At 40.6% G+C, this 18,019-nt stretch overlaps 1 protein-coding gene across 1 annotated transcript; it reads right to left on the reverse strand.

Annotated features, from left to right (window-relative positions):
* Window positions 1–9,360: 9,360 nt before the first annotated feature.
* On the reverse strand, window positions 9,361–17,538 carry LOC111569575 (holocytochrome c-type synthase). The gene is made up of 9 exons (XM_023271773.3): window positions 17,416–17,538; window positions 16,367–16,485; window positions 16,205–16,252; window positions 16,028–16,075; window positions 15,705–15,838; window positions 15,008–15,156; window positions 13,289–13,408; window positions 13,064–13,150; window positions 9,361–11,454 (listed from the first exon to the last, which is right to left on the reverse strand). The coding sequence occupies exons 2-9, from the start codon at window positions 16,473–16,475 to the stop codon at window positions 11,256–11,258; spliced, it is 894 nt and encodes a 297-aa protein (XP_023127541.1). The 5' UTR covers window positions 16,476–16,485; window positions 17,416–17,538; the 3' UTR covers window positions 9,361–11,255.
* Window positions 17,539–18,019: the final 481 nt, after the last annotated feature.

The raw sequence follows: 18,019 nt of genomic DNA on the forward strand, positions 1-18,019 counted from the left end.
GACCTTTTTGAACACCAGGACCTGAAAACATTCACAGGGACAGTACTGGACTACATTAAGTTCTGTATGGGAACTGTGTCTGTGGACAAAGTCATCCGGGTTTTTCCAAACCAGAAACCCTGGATGACCAGCCGGGTCTGCTCACTCCTCAAGGTCTGCCTTCAGGTCAGGTGACAGAGCTCTCTATACAGTGCGGCTCAAGCTGACCTGAAAAAAGGAATCAAGGAAGCCAAAGCAGACTATAAGAGGAGAACAGAGTCCCACGAATCATTGCAGCAACACTCATCTGCCCCAGCCCTGTTAAGGGTACCATCATTTTTGTCCAGGCCTGTTTCATGAGTTTATTTTTTAAAATAATTCTTTTAAACCATGGTTCAAAAGCAATGTCTGATTTTCATTGGTTAATTTTCATAAAATTTTTATTTATTATTACTTTTGTCAGATTCAAATTATTTCTGTGACCATTGGGTTTTTCTTTCATTAACCGAGGGGTATCAACAATTTTGTCCACGTGTGTATATGGAAGAAATGACTCCTACCTGTATTTTATGTTTTTGTCTCATTATGACCCTGTACCATTCTCAGAAATTACTTTTGAATTTGGAATAAGTGTCTGCACAGCGCAACAGGACGGAGTTGATTAAAAATGTAATTAGAATAAAAACTGCAAAAGCATTTGAAAATGCAACTTAGTAATGGAAATAGTCTTTGCAACAGTGTTTTTGGCATATGATCAATTCTGGTAGCAGTCTGTTATAATTGGGTTACATTTTGAACTTTTCATCACAATTGTGGCTTTTTTGACACCAATAAAATAGGTATTTTGTATGTTTAACTGGAAGTTATAGTCTGCTGTATCACACTGACCAAAAATCAAAAGATATGGTTAGTCTTGGGTTTTTAACCTCAACAGAATTTAACTTTGAATCTGTTTGTCAAACTTTCACTATTCTATTGTTTCATCCTGCTTAGAGAAAATCTTGTTACCATAGCAACAAAATCTTTCTCAGTCTCATGTTTGTTATAGTATTGTTCTGTGCTGTAAAATTATTATACAGATGATGATGTGTAGCATGTGGTGTTTATTTTTTCATAATGAGGAAAAATCCTACCGAATTCCATCCTGTCATGTTGATAGGACTTCTGGCTCAGACCCCACGCCTTTCATTGTGGGGCATGTCCATTAAATGAGTGATAACATATATTAAGCTGAGTCTGCAAGGGCTATCATATCAAAATGCAAACTAGAGACCTATAGCAAGTTAAAAATACCAAAAAGAATTGGTCACCTCAGGTGGTACCAATACCTGAAATTTTGGGTCCGGGCCCATGGACCTCATAGTGCTACAGAATCTGTAGGTCAGCAGTCTCTAGAGCAGAGGAGAGATTAGACAGTGGAGCAAAGTGAACTGCTTTAGAAAACCTGTCTACAATGGTGATATTTGTAGAGTTCCCTTTTGAGGGAATGGACAGTGTGACAGGAAGAGGTCTTTGAAGGCCAAAGGGGCTTGATATGCTGCCTGCACATAAGGAGCAGGCTGAGACGAACTCCTTTGTATGGAAGATGATGGTGGGCCACCAGAATCACTGATGGAGGAGGGTGAGGGTATACTGAAAACTGAGGTTGCCTGCCACTAAAAAACACTAAAAAGCACTAAAGCACTGAAGTGTCACAAAAGCACAAAAGACATGAGTGACGCAGGGACAAACAGGCAATTTGGTGGACAGTTCGCTGGAGGTGGGTGCCCCTTAGACCACCTGTTCAATCTCTGAACTGGCCACTCCATCAACACAGGAGAGAGGAACGGTTTCCAGTGTGGAGGCCTCATCAGGTGGAGCAAACTGGTGAGAGAGAGTTTAAAGCTTGATGTTCCTGGATAAGTAATGTATTCACAAAAGGTGCTTCAGTAACAAAAAAAAAATTGGACATATATCAGTCAGTCCAGCTGTCTACACAAGAGATATAAAGCCTCACCCTACTAGAGCTCTGTGCACAGACACAAGACCAAAGGTGTACGTTACAACCCGGCTGTCTAGGGTAACCGAATTGTAACAATTGCAAGTGAAAACAAGCGCTGGATTTCCAGAGTTAAGTCCGTCTTATTTTTGATAAGGGTAGATTTCAACACAAAAGTGGGGTCTGAAAGCAAATGGGTGCTGCTGAAATTAAAGAAACAAATATAACAAAAAGTGACCTTCTCTAAGAAATAGACTCTACCAGACTGTGGGAAAAATAAAAAGGCATCAAACACAAATAAAAGCTACAAATAGAAATACAAAGGCAGCAGCACCCCTAACTAAAACTAACAACGGTTTCAGATATGATTTTAGTTTAGCAATTCACACTCCTGACTAGCTTCCAGCCTCACATAAGAGTTCACAGAAACAATATGGACAGCTCCCTTCCCTAAGAACTGCCACCGAAGGCTGGCATCAACTGGCCTTTTAACAGCAACTGGAACCATGATTGAAGTGGTAGTTCCTCCCCTGCTCCAATCCAACCTCAGCTCCAGATGTCACAGGTGTGGTGGGACGGACACGGAGGCGGGACGACAGCAGCACAGCACACAGAAATACAAGAAATACACATTCACTGACCAGAGCAGTCAAGGAAAATGTGTTCAGCTCAGATGAGATCCAACATGTTTGATGCGAATTTGGCCAGGACTACCGCAGTGAATGCGTAGTCCTGACAGTGAAGCATTGAGGTGGGAGCCTGATGATATGTGTGCATTGGGCTCAGAGTGGTACAAGAATGCAGATTTACTATCAGCTGAATACTGTACTTAAACATATCTGGTGTAGACTTCAACAACTGCTGATGATGCTGCTCTACTAGTCATGGAACACTATCTATATAGACAAGGTTTACAGTCTTTTATATGCCATTTGGAAAAATGTTTTCAGTTAAAAGTCAAGCATTTCTTATTTAAACATCTGCAGATGCAGAGCAGCATTATCATTCCTCTGAAGGAATCTGTCCATCAGATGATTAAGTCCAATATTCACACTCATTTAAGCACTGCTTTCATCTTCACCCACTCCTGAGTGAAATGTCACACTCCTTAACCACTAAATGCTCCACTGTGAAGTCTCACTGTCTAGTCTCTAAGGTAGTAGGAAGTGAGTTTTTAGACATTTCTCACTGGATATTCTGCATGCAACTGCTGCAATGAGGCTCATGAAATCTCTGAGACTGATGCAAAATAGTAAAGTTGTGGGCCATACAATTCAAAAACTGTAATGTAAGACTGCCTAATTGGGACCTGTGGGCTTATCACTAAAAGCAACATTTTACATATCACACATTGTAGTTTGAGCGGCTGTCCATATAAAAATAATGATTCATGTAGCTTCAATGATGTGAGCTAGATGATCAGCTTGTCTAAATCTAATGGGTTTTGGTCAAAGGCAACACTTCAAACAGGTGGTGAACAGGGTGGAATGGGTCCTTCAGGATGTTGTGAGTTTTCTTCAGGCACTGGGAGGTGGAGATTTTATTCCAAGGCAGGTAGCTGTTGGTTCGTGGTGTGTGGTGTAATCTTTTTCATTCTCTGCACTGCTTTTTGTCTCCTGCTGCGATGCTGCTATATTAGGATGTCATGTGTGATGCTACTCTCTATGGAGCACCAGTAAAAAGGCACCAGGAGATGTTTACAAAGCTTTACCTTCCTTGCATTCTCAGAAAGGACAGCTGCTTCTGTGCCTTCTTAACCAGTGCTGTGTTGTTCATTATCCATGAGAGGTCACCTGTCAGGTGTGTGCCCAGGAATGGAAGGTGGACACCATCTCCACCACCTCTCTGTTGATGTACAATGGTGTGTGGAGCAGTGGTGTGAACCCATCCTCACTGACTGCGGTCTGTTCATTAGAAAGTCCTGAATCAAAAGGCAGATGTTATGTTGGACACCTAGATTGGACATCTTGGAGAACAGGCTGCTGGGTAAGATGCTGTTGAAGGGAGAACTGTAGTCAACAAAGAGCCGTGCATTTGACCCTTGTTGTTCCAGGTGATGTAGTACAGTGTGGAAGGTGGTAGCAATGGAATCGTCTGTGGACTTATGTGATATGTAGGCATACTCATGGGGGTCCAGTCTGCGTGGCATAGCAGCTTTGAGGTGTTGCAGGATCAGTCAATACAGGCACTTCATAATTATAGGTGTCAATGCAGCCTGCCTGTAGTGAGCTTACATTCCCATCCATATTCCCACATTGCATTTGTCCTCTTTTACTTGCAATTAAGTGACCAAGATCCCACCTTGTGACTAATCTTAATTGCTTTATCTAGCCTTGCTTTAGCATACCCAAACCATAATAACTAAGATTAACCTGAAAACAAATGTAGACTTCTTCATTTAATATAGGTTTACATCGGTACAGACCAAAAATAATAGCTCAAGCTGAAACATGTGAGAATTGACCTTGGGATCCAACACGTACATATGCTTACACACACACAAAGACATTTGAATGATTGCATGGTAACACTGATTAGTTGATAAGTCAGCACACATGACCTGTTGATGTAAAACAGCAAACAGAGCAGCATCTGTCTCTGACAAGATGATTCCTGATAGTGAGCAGACATGTGGACAGAGCTGGGTAATGGGTAATTGTGGGGTAGTGGGTGGCCAGTGGCAGACAGGGTGGTAGCAAGGCCTTCTTTGGTATGGAAATGGGAACTGCAGAGAGCAGATATGATAAAATATCTGACTTTCACACAGAATGCCAGTGGCTGTTTGGACATCTGCTGTGTGCTGTGCAGCGATCTGGCCTCCTGAAGCACATGGGAAATCAACACACACATTACTTCAGGCAATATATGCATGGATCTGTGCTCAACCCACACAGTCTGTATTTAAAGGAGAAATCTACCCAAAAGAGCAACTGACAGTGTATGAAGCATCCTCCATCTATTTTGTTCTTATTCCCATGGATGACTGACCAATTACAGCCAAAGAGACGTCATGTTGAAACACCTTGTTGTGTTCAACATGGAAGGTAAATGGATGTCAGGTGTCAGCCCCCCTTAGATTTAAAAAGAGATACGCTGACATTCAACAATCATACAGGCAATACTTCTCTGCTGAAGGAGCCTTAATAGACCAGAATGCAATGCAGCAGCCACAAGACATGTTGTACTCACCACCTTCACTGTGCTTTCAGCTCCTGTTCTATCCACCTACATGAATAACCCACAGCTGATCAGAAATTCAGTGTAGCCATATGCACACTTTGGACTCAAAGCACCCGAGTTGGTACTTATTTTTTATGGTTGTCTGAAGGCATTTGAGGAAAGAAAGAAAAGTATTTGAAGTATAACAATAAATAAAAAATTGGATTGCCAAGAATACCAAAAAAATACCACATGCTGTCCACTTTGAAATCACTTTGATAAATCAACATTTCAGTCCTCAGGCCTTCATAATTCATACGAACTGGAATTAATGTGTGTCCTCTTTTTTTTTTTAACCAGGTCAGAGTTTTTGATCCAGTGCACCAGTCAACAAGATATTGGATGGTTTTGTATAAATATGAATATGGACTAACAGAGTTTACGAAGACTTATACATTAAATGTAAAACATAAACAGTGCAGCACTTCTTCAGCATTCAGTCTATTTAATTCACACTGACGATGACCTTTGTTTCCTGTCTCTGTCCTCAGAACCTGATGTCAGGCTATCTAGCTGAATGGAGAGCAATCAACAAACGGTCTTCACCAGGATGGCTGGTGCACAGAAATATACTGGATAAAAGTAGTTGTTACTTAGCATAGAAATACAAAAAGTTGCTTCACAGACTTTATTGCTGTCACAAAGGAAGTGGGAAAATCAGAAATCTCATTCCAGAAGCTGGAGATTTGTGTGGTTTAGACAGCTGTCTATGAAGATTATGCTTCACAATCATGCTAGAGGAAGCAAACATTTACTTATAAGTAGAAAAGTGAGGGTTCTACGGAGACATGTGTCTTTGAGTCAGAATGCATTGATTCATTTCAGCTGGAGGATTTCTGCCTTCCATGAAATGGCCAAGAGACAGACAAGGAAAGCAATTCTAAAAGCAACTGTGGATTTGCTTGAAAAGTCTGTAGTGTTATGATCTGGCTGAAAATGGCCACAACAAAAGGGGAGACTAAAACACTCGGCCTTTGTGTGTGGTGCCTGTGGATGGAAGCAGAGAGAATGATTAGAATGCAGCCAGCTCTTAGTTTCTAAGTAACCCAGGAACACACTGGGGCCAACAAGTGCTCCTGATTACACTAATCAACCACTCCCAAAACCAACAGAAAACTAGAACACACCCTCAAGATGACCTGTGATGACCCCTGAGGTTAAAGTTTTGCTCAGTAAATCCTAATGGAGCAACAAACAATGACACACTGACATGTAATAGACACAACGTTTATCATGTTCATCACCTCAGGGGGGAAATTTCTCAGGCTGATTGATATTGAGGTAAGGACAGGATGGAAGTTGGGGGCAGCAGAAGCTGTACATATTGATAATGAAGGCACAAGGTGGTTGCAGTGTCTCATGGAAAGACTTGAATAGGTAGCACCCCTATACCTTGCTACAAAAGTGCAAGGGAAAGCAGATGCTTGATCCAGGATAAGGTGCGAGTATGAGTTGAGGAAGAGCGAGCCAGCAGGACTGTTGGTACACAGCCGTAGGGAGCCCAGACATGATATAAGCAAGAGGTGGAGTTCAAAGTCTCGTGGGCCGAGTATTTAATCCAGGCTGTCTATGTCATTGTACCAAGCAAATCCACCTTGTTCAGCTGAGGGATCACTGAGTCACCAGCTGTGCCTCTGTGCCTAAAGAAAGGGAACCTGGTGCACATCCTACTGGCTGTTCAAAAGCTCTGGATGAGCTGGCAACAGAACAAGGCTGGAAGCAACCCAGGAAAGCAACTGAAATTACTTGAAACTGTTTGTTCAATAATTCTAATACCAGACTTGGTGCTGATCTCAGAAACCTCCATGCTGATCCTTCTGGTAGGCATCCCCACTTCATGGGAGAACCACACTAAGGCAACTAACACGAGGAAGACGGCAAATTACACTGATCTATTGGAAGAATGCCGAAGCAATGGATGGCCGATAGATGTGGGATGCAATAGATTAATAAGCATGTCTATCTGCAGGGACTACAGCATACTGGGGATCACAGGGGTCAGTTGTGAAGTTGGCAATGAAGACAACATAAGTTGCTTCAAGGTGGCTGTGGATCAAGAGAGGAGAGTTGTGAGTGGTTTAGTTGGAATTGCATAGAAGATCAAATTTGATCAACCCCAGCTGCATCATCTGGGTAAGGCTGCCTGACGAATGGCCCAAAACACCCAGTTACCCCAAGGAAATCACAGATGATGTCCCAGGACCATCAGGATGATGCATACTAAAAGCATTGCATGCCATTATGCTAACATCTGTTAATTAGAATTAAACAACACACAGCTGAAGTTGAAGTGACTTTAATAATAGTTCTACATTACAAATGATAGTATTGGACAAATTAGAATGTTGAACTGATGATGCTGCAAGACCAAAAGTCAGAGGAATTAATGTCAGTATAGAAATTCACAGAAATCCATCCAGTAGCTGTTAAGATAGTCTGAATCAAAGTGGTGACAGCGTGACACCTCAACCGACTGACAACTTAAAGTGATACACAGTGAGTTGTGTATACAGGGACAGTATGGCGCGTCATTTTACATTTAATAGCTGAGTCTGAGTATCTGGAATTAAAATTACAGATATCAACAACATCATTCTGTACAGAGATATCTGTAATTCAGTTTGCCCAATCCAAAGAACCGATTCAGATATCTTAGATGTCATAATGACTTATCCAAACTGTTTGCTTAATGCTGCTTATGTGAGGCTTCCCATTGGATACTGGTCCAAGACTTGAAATTTTCTCTTTAACTACAAAGATTTTAATTCCAGATATCTGCCAGAAATATGAAGTCTCGTTATATAATGGCAAAATAGCTTGTCATAGACACAGTGACTACTCATATGGCTACTCATGTAATGTCCAGTGTTGGGCACATTAGTTTTAAAAAGTAATTAGTTATAGTTACTAGTTACTTCTTCCAAAAAGTAACTGAGCTAGCAACTGAATTACTCCACAATAAAAGTAAGTAATTACTAGGAAAGTAACTATTGTGTTACTTTTTTTGGTTGTTTTATATATGCATATATATATGTGTGTGTGTGTGTGTGTGTGTGTGTGTGTGTGTGTGTGTGTGTGTGTGTGTGTGTGTGTATGTTCATTTGTGAGAATAAAGATCAAAACTAAAATGAGCACACTGTTCATAAACAAATGAAAGTTAGAGGTCTGAGGGTGGATTCTCCAGCACTGTCAGTTTGTTTTGTAAAATTTTGGTTTACTTTACCTGTACACAAAATATCTGTCTGAAAGTGGAACGTGTACAGGAAAATCCTTCAGATCTGTGAGTCGTCATCATACAGATGGCAGAATGAAAACTGTAAAACTATTGACCTACTAGTAACAGTAACATGAAGTGACAAGAAAATCATGAGGTTTAATTTTCACAAAGGCTTGGCCACATCAAAATGCTAGAGAAACACTCCCCTCTAGTGTCCAGCTTGAAAATTGCACTGCAAAAATCTTAAACGGCCCCTCTGCTCTCTGGAGACTGACTCACATTGTCACAACAGAGACTGAAAGATGAATTTTACTGAGGCTTTTGTTGTTGCATGTCAATTATGGAACAATTTATCTCAGGGAAGCCTAATAAGTTCACATCTTTTTTTTCCTTTTTTTCTTTAAAGCATCCTAGAACACCAAGTCTTTGTTTATTGCTTGTACTATAATTACGTTTATTATGTTGTGCTAGAGTCAGTTTGCTGTCATCTCAACCTACTCTTGGAAAGGGTTAAGTAACTAAGGCTTGCTTGCATTAAAACAAAGGCTGTGAAAGACAAATATGGTTATACCCAAATGATGAAGGGGTAAAATAATCCACTGAAATGATGAATTAAAGGGAAGTGGCGCATTATATCCAGCAGATGGTGCTAGTAATACAGAATAAGATTTGTTCTGGTCCATACACGTCCAAGGGAAGTGATGCCTACTCTAACTTAGACAATGCAATACTTACAGCCTTCAGCCACACTCAACACCTGTCCAAAATGTAATGTTTGTGTATTTGTGTAATGTACATATTTATGGTCATGCAGTGCATCTGTATTTTGTAGGCCAAAAACTTGGACTCAGAAATTCACTGTGCAGACAAAACTTTTTGTTGTTGCTGTTTGTTTACTCAGCTGGGGTTGGTTGTCGTCTATCCTCAGTGGTTTTGTCTTCAGTGTCGTTTCCAAGAAAAACAAATATTCAGAGGCAGAAGAAGACCATCTTTTATAATGAGGTTTAAAACTATTAAAATAAGTTAAAGATACACAACTTTCTGAAATCAGAAGCATTAAGATTCTGTCTGGCTACAGAAATACATTGTACATTTATTCATCAAACAATAAATAAAAATATGAATAGTAGCCTGCCAAAATCATTTATCTGCAGAGATAGCTTTGAAGAAGATGCATCTTAAATGTTACACTAAGTAATTCAAAAATTCCAGTTGTGAAATGATCTACTACAGTGTGTGAAGAACACTACCAGACATAATGATAACATACAACAGCTAACCAGATGCCTTTTAATTTAACTCTAAATAAGTGCCTGTCTTCTGCCAGATGTACAAGTGACAAAGTCAGGGTTAGCAAGGTGCAGCAAGGCTAATATACAAGCTGGACCATTAGAAAATTCTAACAATATACTGTTTGTCTACAGAATACACCCATAACCCACCACACAGTTCTCAGAGGAAGTAATCAGACCCATTCCCCAAGATGCAACTCATCAACAGATGACAGGGTGGATATACCATAGCACATTCACTGAAAGTAAGTTAGCCTGCAGGACAGGTCACTGGGTAGTGATGAGGACAAGCAAACTTTATGTACTCAACTCAAAGTGCCACTGGAGGTACTGCTTAAAAGACCCAGAACCTTCTATTTTAGTGATTAGGAGCATACGTGGACCAATAACATAAATGTGTGACCCATTTATACAAACGTAAGCCACATTTAAGGGATTAGTTGAAAGAAAAAAATATCTGTGGCTTCTAAAGTTAAAAAAAAAAAAAAATTAAACAACCACGAAAAACAGAGTTTCTGAGGTAGATTCATCCCAGATGAACTATAATAACCATTTTAATCTATGTAGTTGCTTTAATCAGTCATATGATCAAACCTTGATGTTATCAAAGCTCTTAAAATGTGTAGCCATTGCACTTTTCTGGACTTCTGTCTTGTTGTAAAGGTCGCCAGAAGATCAACAAAGCTGGACAGAAGCAACAGTTTGTTTTGATTTGAGAATACTTCCAAGCAATCTCTTTCAACTTAAAATGGACTGTGCAATTCATTTAATATTCCACCTCATGAATGAAATTAAAAAGTTCACAATCAAAACTATAGAGGTCCAAACAGTGAGTTAAACCCAAGTGTGAAGACTTGCCCACATCTCAATTACACCTGCAATTTGTAATCAAAATGTACCCATCCCTCTTCTCATTTTCACCCTTTTTTTGATTTGCCCTTTACCCTCTGGTCTCTACTACTGTCTGTTAGTCACAAGCCTTGGTCCTGATCAGTTAACACCAGTCAACCAGTTAGACCAGCAATGTGATCACAGGCAGCAGATATCAGTCTGTCCAGTACAACACAATTCACTTTCATTGTAGACAAGAAGTTAAGAGGACAAAATTAAAAGGTTGGAGCATTTGTTTGTTACTGAAGTGCATAAGATCAGAATTCTCCAGGGATCAACTCTGATAACCTTGATAATATCTATGATATCATCAGAGTTACTTCTCAGACTTGAAACTCCTCAAGAGGCACAGAAGATATAAATACAACTGTTGGTTCTTAAAGAGCACACCGAGATGTGTTCTGGCCGCTCCTTTCAATGAGCAGTTACCTGTGACCTGTCAAACAAACACTTTCACTGAGTTTAAGATGCACATGCTGTTTAGAAAGCTGTGAATTACAAAGCCTGAAATCATTTTTCTTCAGAAATCTGTTCCATTCAGCCTGACTGTATGAGTTTCTGCTAAAACAGTCATTTTTGTTTATTTTTTTGTTTGTTTTGTGGGTCTTGTTTGAAATGAGGAACAGTGTAGTAGTCTTTCTACGTGTATGTTTGTGACCAGTTTGTGTGTCAGGGCCACTTAGGAGGTCCAGCGCCACCAGGCCACCTTCATGCGGTCCCACACAGCATCTAAAGAGTCAAAAGCAGGGCGTACATCCAGGATGGAGAACTGGTAGGTCTCTTTGTTGATTTCACCATCATAATAGTCGATGACGTAGCGGACCTCCTTCCCACAGCGATCAATAATCCAGTCGTGACGGTCAAAAGGCAGTTCATAGCTACAGAAAGAACTTAAATTAGTAAGATTTAAACAAAGTACAGTGAAGGCTGATCAATTGTGCACACCAAAGCCCTTTAAGATTTCACCTTTTTCTGTGTTAAGAGTAAGGACATTGCTAACGATAAAGCTCTAAGGTGCAGATCAAACATTTTTTCGTGAATGTCTCTTGTATGTATAAAATGTGCTAAATAAACTTTGTTGTTTAGCCCACTATAACTGCCACAGTCACACTGCTACTGCCAAAACACCAATTGGTAAAGGTAAAAATGCATATATAATGATCTCTATAAAATTTGTTTCATCAGGCATTATGAACACATTATGAAGGACAGAACTTAAAAAAGTAATGACTGAACAATCTGAACCAACCTATATACATCTTTAACACCTAAATCTAAAAAAATTTAAACAACTGAACACTTTTCCATTTTTTCCTGTCTTATATCACTCCCCTTATATCCCTGCTACTTAATGGGAGACCTGAGCTGCAGCTTATCCTGCCAGTATTTTGAATCATGGCCTGGATGGTGTCAGGGTTGTTCTCAAACACATTTGGAGCTCAATGGTGAGTCTGGACTGATATTTAGTTTTGATAATGTCCATAGTTGATAAAGCTGCCTCACAGCTGTATGTCAAGCCAAACATGGCCGGCATGTGCAGGGCTACTTTCCTCTCAGGGTCACTTTATTTTTCTTTTTTGTCTGTCCTCCTCATCTGTCCCTCACCTCTGCACTCTTTTCTGAATGCGAAGCTGGGGCGGCATGGCTCAGTGGGTAGAGTGGCCATCTTGTAACCGGAGGGTTGCTGGTTCGATCCTGGCCTAGAGAGCTCATGGCAAGGTGTCCCTGAGCAAGACACCGAACCCCTAACTGCTCCTGATGGGTCGTGGTTAGCGCCTAGCATGGCAGCTTCCACCGTCAGTGTGTGAATGTGTGTGTGAATGGGTGAATGTGATGTATAATGTAAAGCGCTTTGGGTATCGTTTCAAGTATAGTAAAGCGCTATATAAATACAGACCATTTACCATTTTACAGGTCCGGGTCTGTATAAGATGGCGTCTGGGTCTGGATCCGGACCGCGGTCCGCCATTTAGTAACCCCTGATTTACAGTAACCTATATTTATACTCATAAATGTAAAATGTAAAAGTAAAGTATTTCACAGTATTTGGAAAGTGCTTCATATGTTCAAACTGTGTTGATTCATTTCATCGTGCTTTGTTAACTTTTCATTGTGGCAGAGGATCAATGGCTTGACTGTGACTGAACCTAGAAAGTTCATCTTTTTCAACCAGTAAGACGGTATGATGGTGAAGCCTATCTTGCCCCATTGTGCACCTTAAGCAGGTGTGGAACTGTCTCAGCACACTGAACTGCCATTTACTGCTGCAGCTACATACTGGCATTGTCTCAGAGGTCAGAATGATCTGTGCCAGTGCTGGGAACTTTACTCGAGGTTCTTGCTACATGCAGTTCGCCAACTGCTATGTGGGCGCCGCAGTAGGGACCAACCAGTAGGTTGTTGTTGTTTCAAGAAAACTTTGATGATCCATGGAACAAAACAGTGGAAATTTTAACTGAAACGGGGAAAAAGTGTGAAGGTGCTCACCCCATCCAGTGGCGGAAGCGGGCCCTGGGCGAGAACTCTTTGGCCTTTCCACCAAACCTCTTCAAGGTTGGCCCACATGGGCATTCACTGCAAGATAAAACATTTATCAAGTCACGGTCAGTTTTTCTGATGAGCATCCAAATCATGGAAAGTACATAAACAGTCTGTAGGTCAATGCTGATGGGTATAGAAAGATTGTTAGTTAATGCTACTGTGCTGTCTCACTGTGCATGTAAGGCTTCCCATTTCAGGATTTCCTGCCAGGCCTGCTCATTGTTGTTATTGTGGATTTTAATGATGTTGGTCATGTCTTGAGCAGCAAGGTCATCATCACGCCAACGCCATCTGCAGCACGGAATCACACAAAAACAGGACTCAGCATTGCTACCTCCTCTCATCTGAAAACATTGTGCAGCTTCACCCATTAAAGCAAAATGCATGTCCTGACTTAGCATTCAGCTATTAAGTCAATTAAAGCCATAAATCACAACAATGCAGCATTTTCAGGTAAATGTAAGAGCATTTAGTCGTGGAATACCAAGGAAATCTGACTGCTTTAAGAGGTAGCCACAAACAGAGTAAGGATGATATTAGGTAACTCTTATACTGAGGGACTTCATGATCAGGAACTTTGCTCTAGATAGGGAGATGCGAAGCAAAAAATGGATTTCCTGAAACACTGATGGCATAAACCAGGAATGCTGGGATACCAACAACTATGGGTTGGCTACCAAGTTCAGTGCTATTAACAGGGCATAATGATCAGACAGCACCAATTTTCATTTTCTACTAGTAAAGGTATACTTAAAATTTCCGACTTTAACAAAACTTTACTGTCATTCAAAAAGTCTATTCAATGGTATGAATATATTTAGTTCAATTAAAGGTGGAGATAGCGATAATAATCTAATACACCTATTCTTTCAACTCTTTACCGTCTACTAACTTTCCATTCTGAGCACACACTGGGAAAAAAAACTGTTTGCAGCCCCGGCCCTATAAACCGCAAACAAAGTGGCTCAGAATGATCCATAGAGCATTGTTCCAGCAAGTCCCATGTCCCATGCAGTACAGCGGGAAAGGGAAAGCGACAGGGAGAGAGAAGAAGGGGGTAGAGGAAGGACGGGGTGTAGTAAATACCCTGATCTCAATAGAATCACATTTTCTACCTTTAAAAGATAGTTTGGTGGGAGTTTTGGCTGAACAAGACAGAAAAATACACAAAACAGGTTCAAAAATTCTTCCAAATTAAATACTTATATAAACCAGACAAAAGCCATGGATCACCCTTTAGTTTAGTCTGCACCTTGTTGCTTTAATCAAGACAAAGAGTATTTCTTGAGTTGGGCTTTAGATGAAACATTGTGGGGCAACTGTGTTGTCCACTGTGCTGAATACTCCTTGAAGTGCTGTATTTAAATTGCTGCCAGCCTGTTGCTTCAGCTACTTATATCATGACAGGCATCATGATACAAGAAGGTGTAAGTTGTGAACTACAATAAATCACGTCAATAGAGCTTCCTTGTGTCAGTTACAAAGAAAAAGAAGAACATGTTCTGATAATCACACCTTTAGGATTCCTAAATACAGTCTGTATCATATTGTGACACGGCCCCATTGTTAGAAAATTACACCTGGCTAGCTTTGGTACTATAACAGGAAACATTACTGGTAAATTGTCTTACTGACCATACGCAGTAAGATATTTAGCCAATGGGCAGGCATTTCATGTTTCCATTATTCAGCATGAATGACAATCTTCTGTATTTCCTTTGATTTGATTAAAGAAATACTAACAGTATATATTTATCCTGGATGTAGTGACCATAATCTCCCTCTCTTCTTTTCAATAACAGAATGGGTACAGGTCTGTAGGTATGATTGGACATAGAGGGCATAAAGTAGACCACTTAGATGAATAAAATCCATAAAGTATAGACTGACCCCTTCCGCAGCATGGCGTTCCAGAACATCTGTTCAGATGGGTAAACCCAGTTCTTCTCTGTGCCGTGACGGGGAATATTGGACTCTTCTCTGGATACAGACAGTTCAAAAGGCTGGTCTGGAGCTGGGGTTTGGTTAGGAGGAGGCATCTGTACACACACACAGACAGTACATAAATCAACAACAGAGTGAATTTATGGTGCTAAACATTACATGATAAGGATTTACATACAATCTGATAGAGTGAGATCAATAACATATAAGCCATTCAGTCGAGAACATACTTAGAATAAAATGTCAGGTATGCAGGACCACTACTTGGCTAACAGCCATGTGTTTCAGTTCAAAGCCAATGGTATGTAAAAATTGAAAAGCAAAGGTCATTCATTTAAAATGAGTTTCAAAGTTTAAAAATTTGATTAACAGAATAATAAGTCCTTTACTAAAAAATAAAAATGCCATGTTCTTGCTGCTCACTTCAAGAGCACAACTCATGGTGTAAGTAGTTAAACCTACAAACAACATTTTTAACCCTTTGATGCACAACATGGGTAAAAAGTGACCCAAATCCAATGGAAAATGGTTATCTCCTGACCCACCTGCACATGAAAGGGTTACGATCATCTGTTTACTTTCACAGTCTTACTTTTCCCCGTCTATCAAGCACCTTTTTGCTTCACTAAAGTGGTGCAGGTACCATATTTGCCGGATCAATGTCACTCTTCATGCCTGCTGCAGCTTTCATTGGACACTCCACAAACTCATAGGCCCGGTCTTGGTGGGCTGGACCAGCTTCTGCTTTGTGCATGGGACACTCTGGCGGAGGAGACACTGCAAGAGACAAGAACATCTGATTGAGGAATGGTGGTCAGTGTACCAACAAAAAACAACAGTCTGAACCTAGAAAGATGTGAAACAGTGAAGTCAAGAGAAGAAAGTCTGCTAAACTTGTATATTACCGAACAATGCACAGGTATGCCACAAGTAATTTAAAATGGACCTTAAAATTGAAACATCTACCTTTGACAGACTGAGCTTGATGCATAGGACACTCAGAAGGCGGAGACACTAAGAAAGACAGACAATGATGACATAACTTCAATTTGTCAACACCAAATGAACATAATTTATTATTTAATTATATGATGCCACATAAGGACAATTGACTGTGTTGTTCGTCCCACAGCACTTTTATACCTTTGACAGGCTGAGCTTGATGCATGGGACACTCTGAGGGTGGCGACACTGAGACAGACAGATATAGTCACATTACAGTATGTTCACAAAATGTAATAAAGTTTATTACACATGATTTGATACATTCTACTATTCTAATAATGACACTTCCAGTGTATGTACCTTTGACAGGCTGGGCTTCTTGGTGCATGGGGTAGCTTTGAGGGGGGGCAGCCATCATAGCCTCTGCCTTGACTGTCGGAGCAGCAGGTGTTGACATGGAGGCTCCCATCCTGCACTGTCTGATGTGGAAACAAACACACACAATACACTGTAAAAGCCAAAACACCTTACATTCACAAGTCGTACTCAGCCACAATATGAGTGCTTTCTGAGCTGGTCTTATTGCTTGGTCAGACTAACAACTCCAAGCGTTTATATCAAGTTGCAAGGGAAATACAAAATACTGGACAAAGCAACTCTACAATAAATACTACCTCTGTAAAATTTCTGAACAGCATTAGTGAAATCTATACCATGCTGCAAGCAGAAAAGGGATGTATTCCAAGTAATTACATACAGCTTTGACAGAAATAGTAAAATTTGTGTGAGAGGCAAAGGAGACCCGAGTAAAGACACAGTTCAAGGTGTCTTATAAGAAGCTATGAACATTTATTACACAGAAACACAAAAAGCAGTCTGAAAACTACGTGGTATGCTGTTGGGAAAACAAGCATTAGCCGTCGTTTTATTTTAAACTGATTCCGCATCCCTCCTATATAACACTCTAATTAACTGCTGACAGGACTTGCTTGAAGATATCCTCGTTTAACCTCAGTTAGCTTCCAGTGCAACAAACAAACACTTGGCTATGCTAGTAACAGTAGCCTAACGTTTTAGCTTGGCTCAAGACCTCTGTATCCTTATGGTGTTTCCAGCTTATTCTGTGATTCAAACAGAGCAAACAGGATAAAGTGAAACGACATGACAAAGTCGGAACGGGTCGTGCCTACTATCCTAGCACTAATTCCCATAGCTTCATCTATTTAACCTAAGGCATGCTACCCAGCAGCTATGCTAACCTTAGCTGGTATGTGCCTGTCTTCTTTGCTTCGAATTTAAAACGCTCTTTGAACATGTTAATAGTACATTCCGGACGCCTCGCCCCGTTTCCGTCTTACCATCCAATGTACATTCGGCTCCAAATATTAAAGGCGACAGAAATAACTAACCTGTTAGAGAAGTCAGCAGAGGAGCGTTTCTCTGTCAGGTTACCGTCCCAATGTCAACGTGCGGGACACAGCCAAGATGTTACGCACCGGAGTTGTGCAACTCTGCACGTGCTTTACGTAAGGCACTGCGTCATCACGCTGCAATAGACCAGACAACGTCACCAGTTAGTACTATGGATGGTAGAGCATGAGCTGCGCCGTTACTCACCTGTACACAGGATGCAGGCGATAACACGGGTGACTGGCGTTTGTTCTAAACTGTGGTGTTCCCAACATTGTGTTGATGTCTTTAATAGACGCTGACACAACATGGGAAATTGTTTTCAGTATGATCTAACACAACAGCTGGTCTAACAGGCTCCAAAAAGTTATAGATGAATGTGTCTTTTAGCTTAATCAGCAATTTAAAAAACAGAACTTTTGCAACCTTTTGAGGTTCTAATCAGTTGATTGTTACTTTAAAAAGTGTATTGTTTGTGAGGTTCCATATTGTCCTACATGGCAGTCTTGCCTTTATAAGCAAATTATACAAGTGAGTGACCACAAGAATGGCATACAGTCAGTGGCTAAAAAAAAAATAACAGGACCTGGTGGCACCCTAATG

The sequence above is a fragment of the Amphiprion ocellaris genome, chromosome 22, assembly GCF_022539595.1.
Source record: "Amphiprion ocellaris isolate individual 3 ecotype Okinawa chromosome 22, ASM2253959v1, whole genome shotgun sequence".
Classification (NCBI taxonomy): domain Eukaryota; kingdom Metazoa; phylum Chordata; class Actinopteri; family Pomacentridae; genus Amphiprion; species Amphiprion ocellaris.

What these genes read in the sequence shown, in the direction of transcription:
- LOC111569575 (XM_023271773.3), bottom strand. Translation starts at nt 16,475, where the DNA reads ATGGGAGCCTCCATGTCAACACCTGCTGCTCCGACAGTCAAGGCAGAG. An exon ending in TCAAGCTCAGCCTGTCAAAG is followed by an intron (nt 16,076 to 16,204) that starts GTATAAAAGTGC and finishes TGTCTTTCTTAG; the next exon opens with TGTCTCCGCCTTCTGAGTGT. An exon ending in CGCTTCCGCCACTGGATGGG is followed by an intron (nt 11,455 to 13,063) that starts GTGAGCACCTTC and finishes TTCTTTCTGTAG; the next exon opens with CTATGAACTGCCTTTTGACC.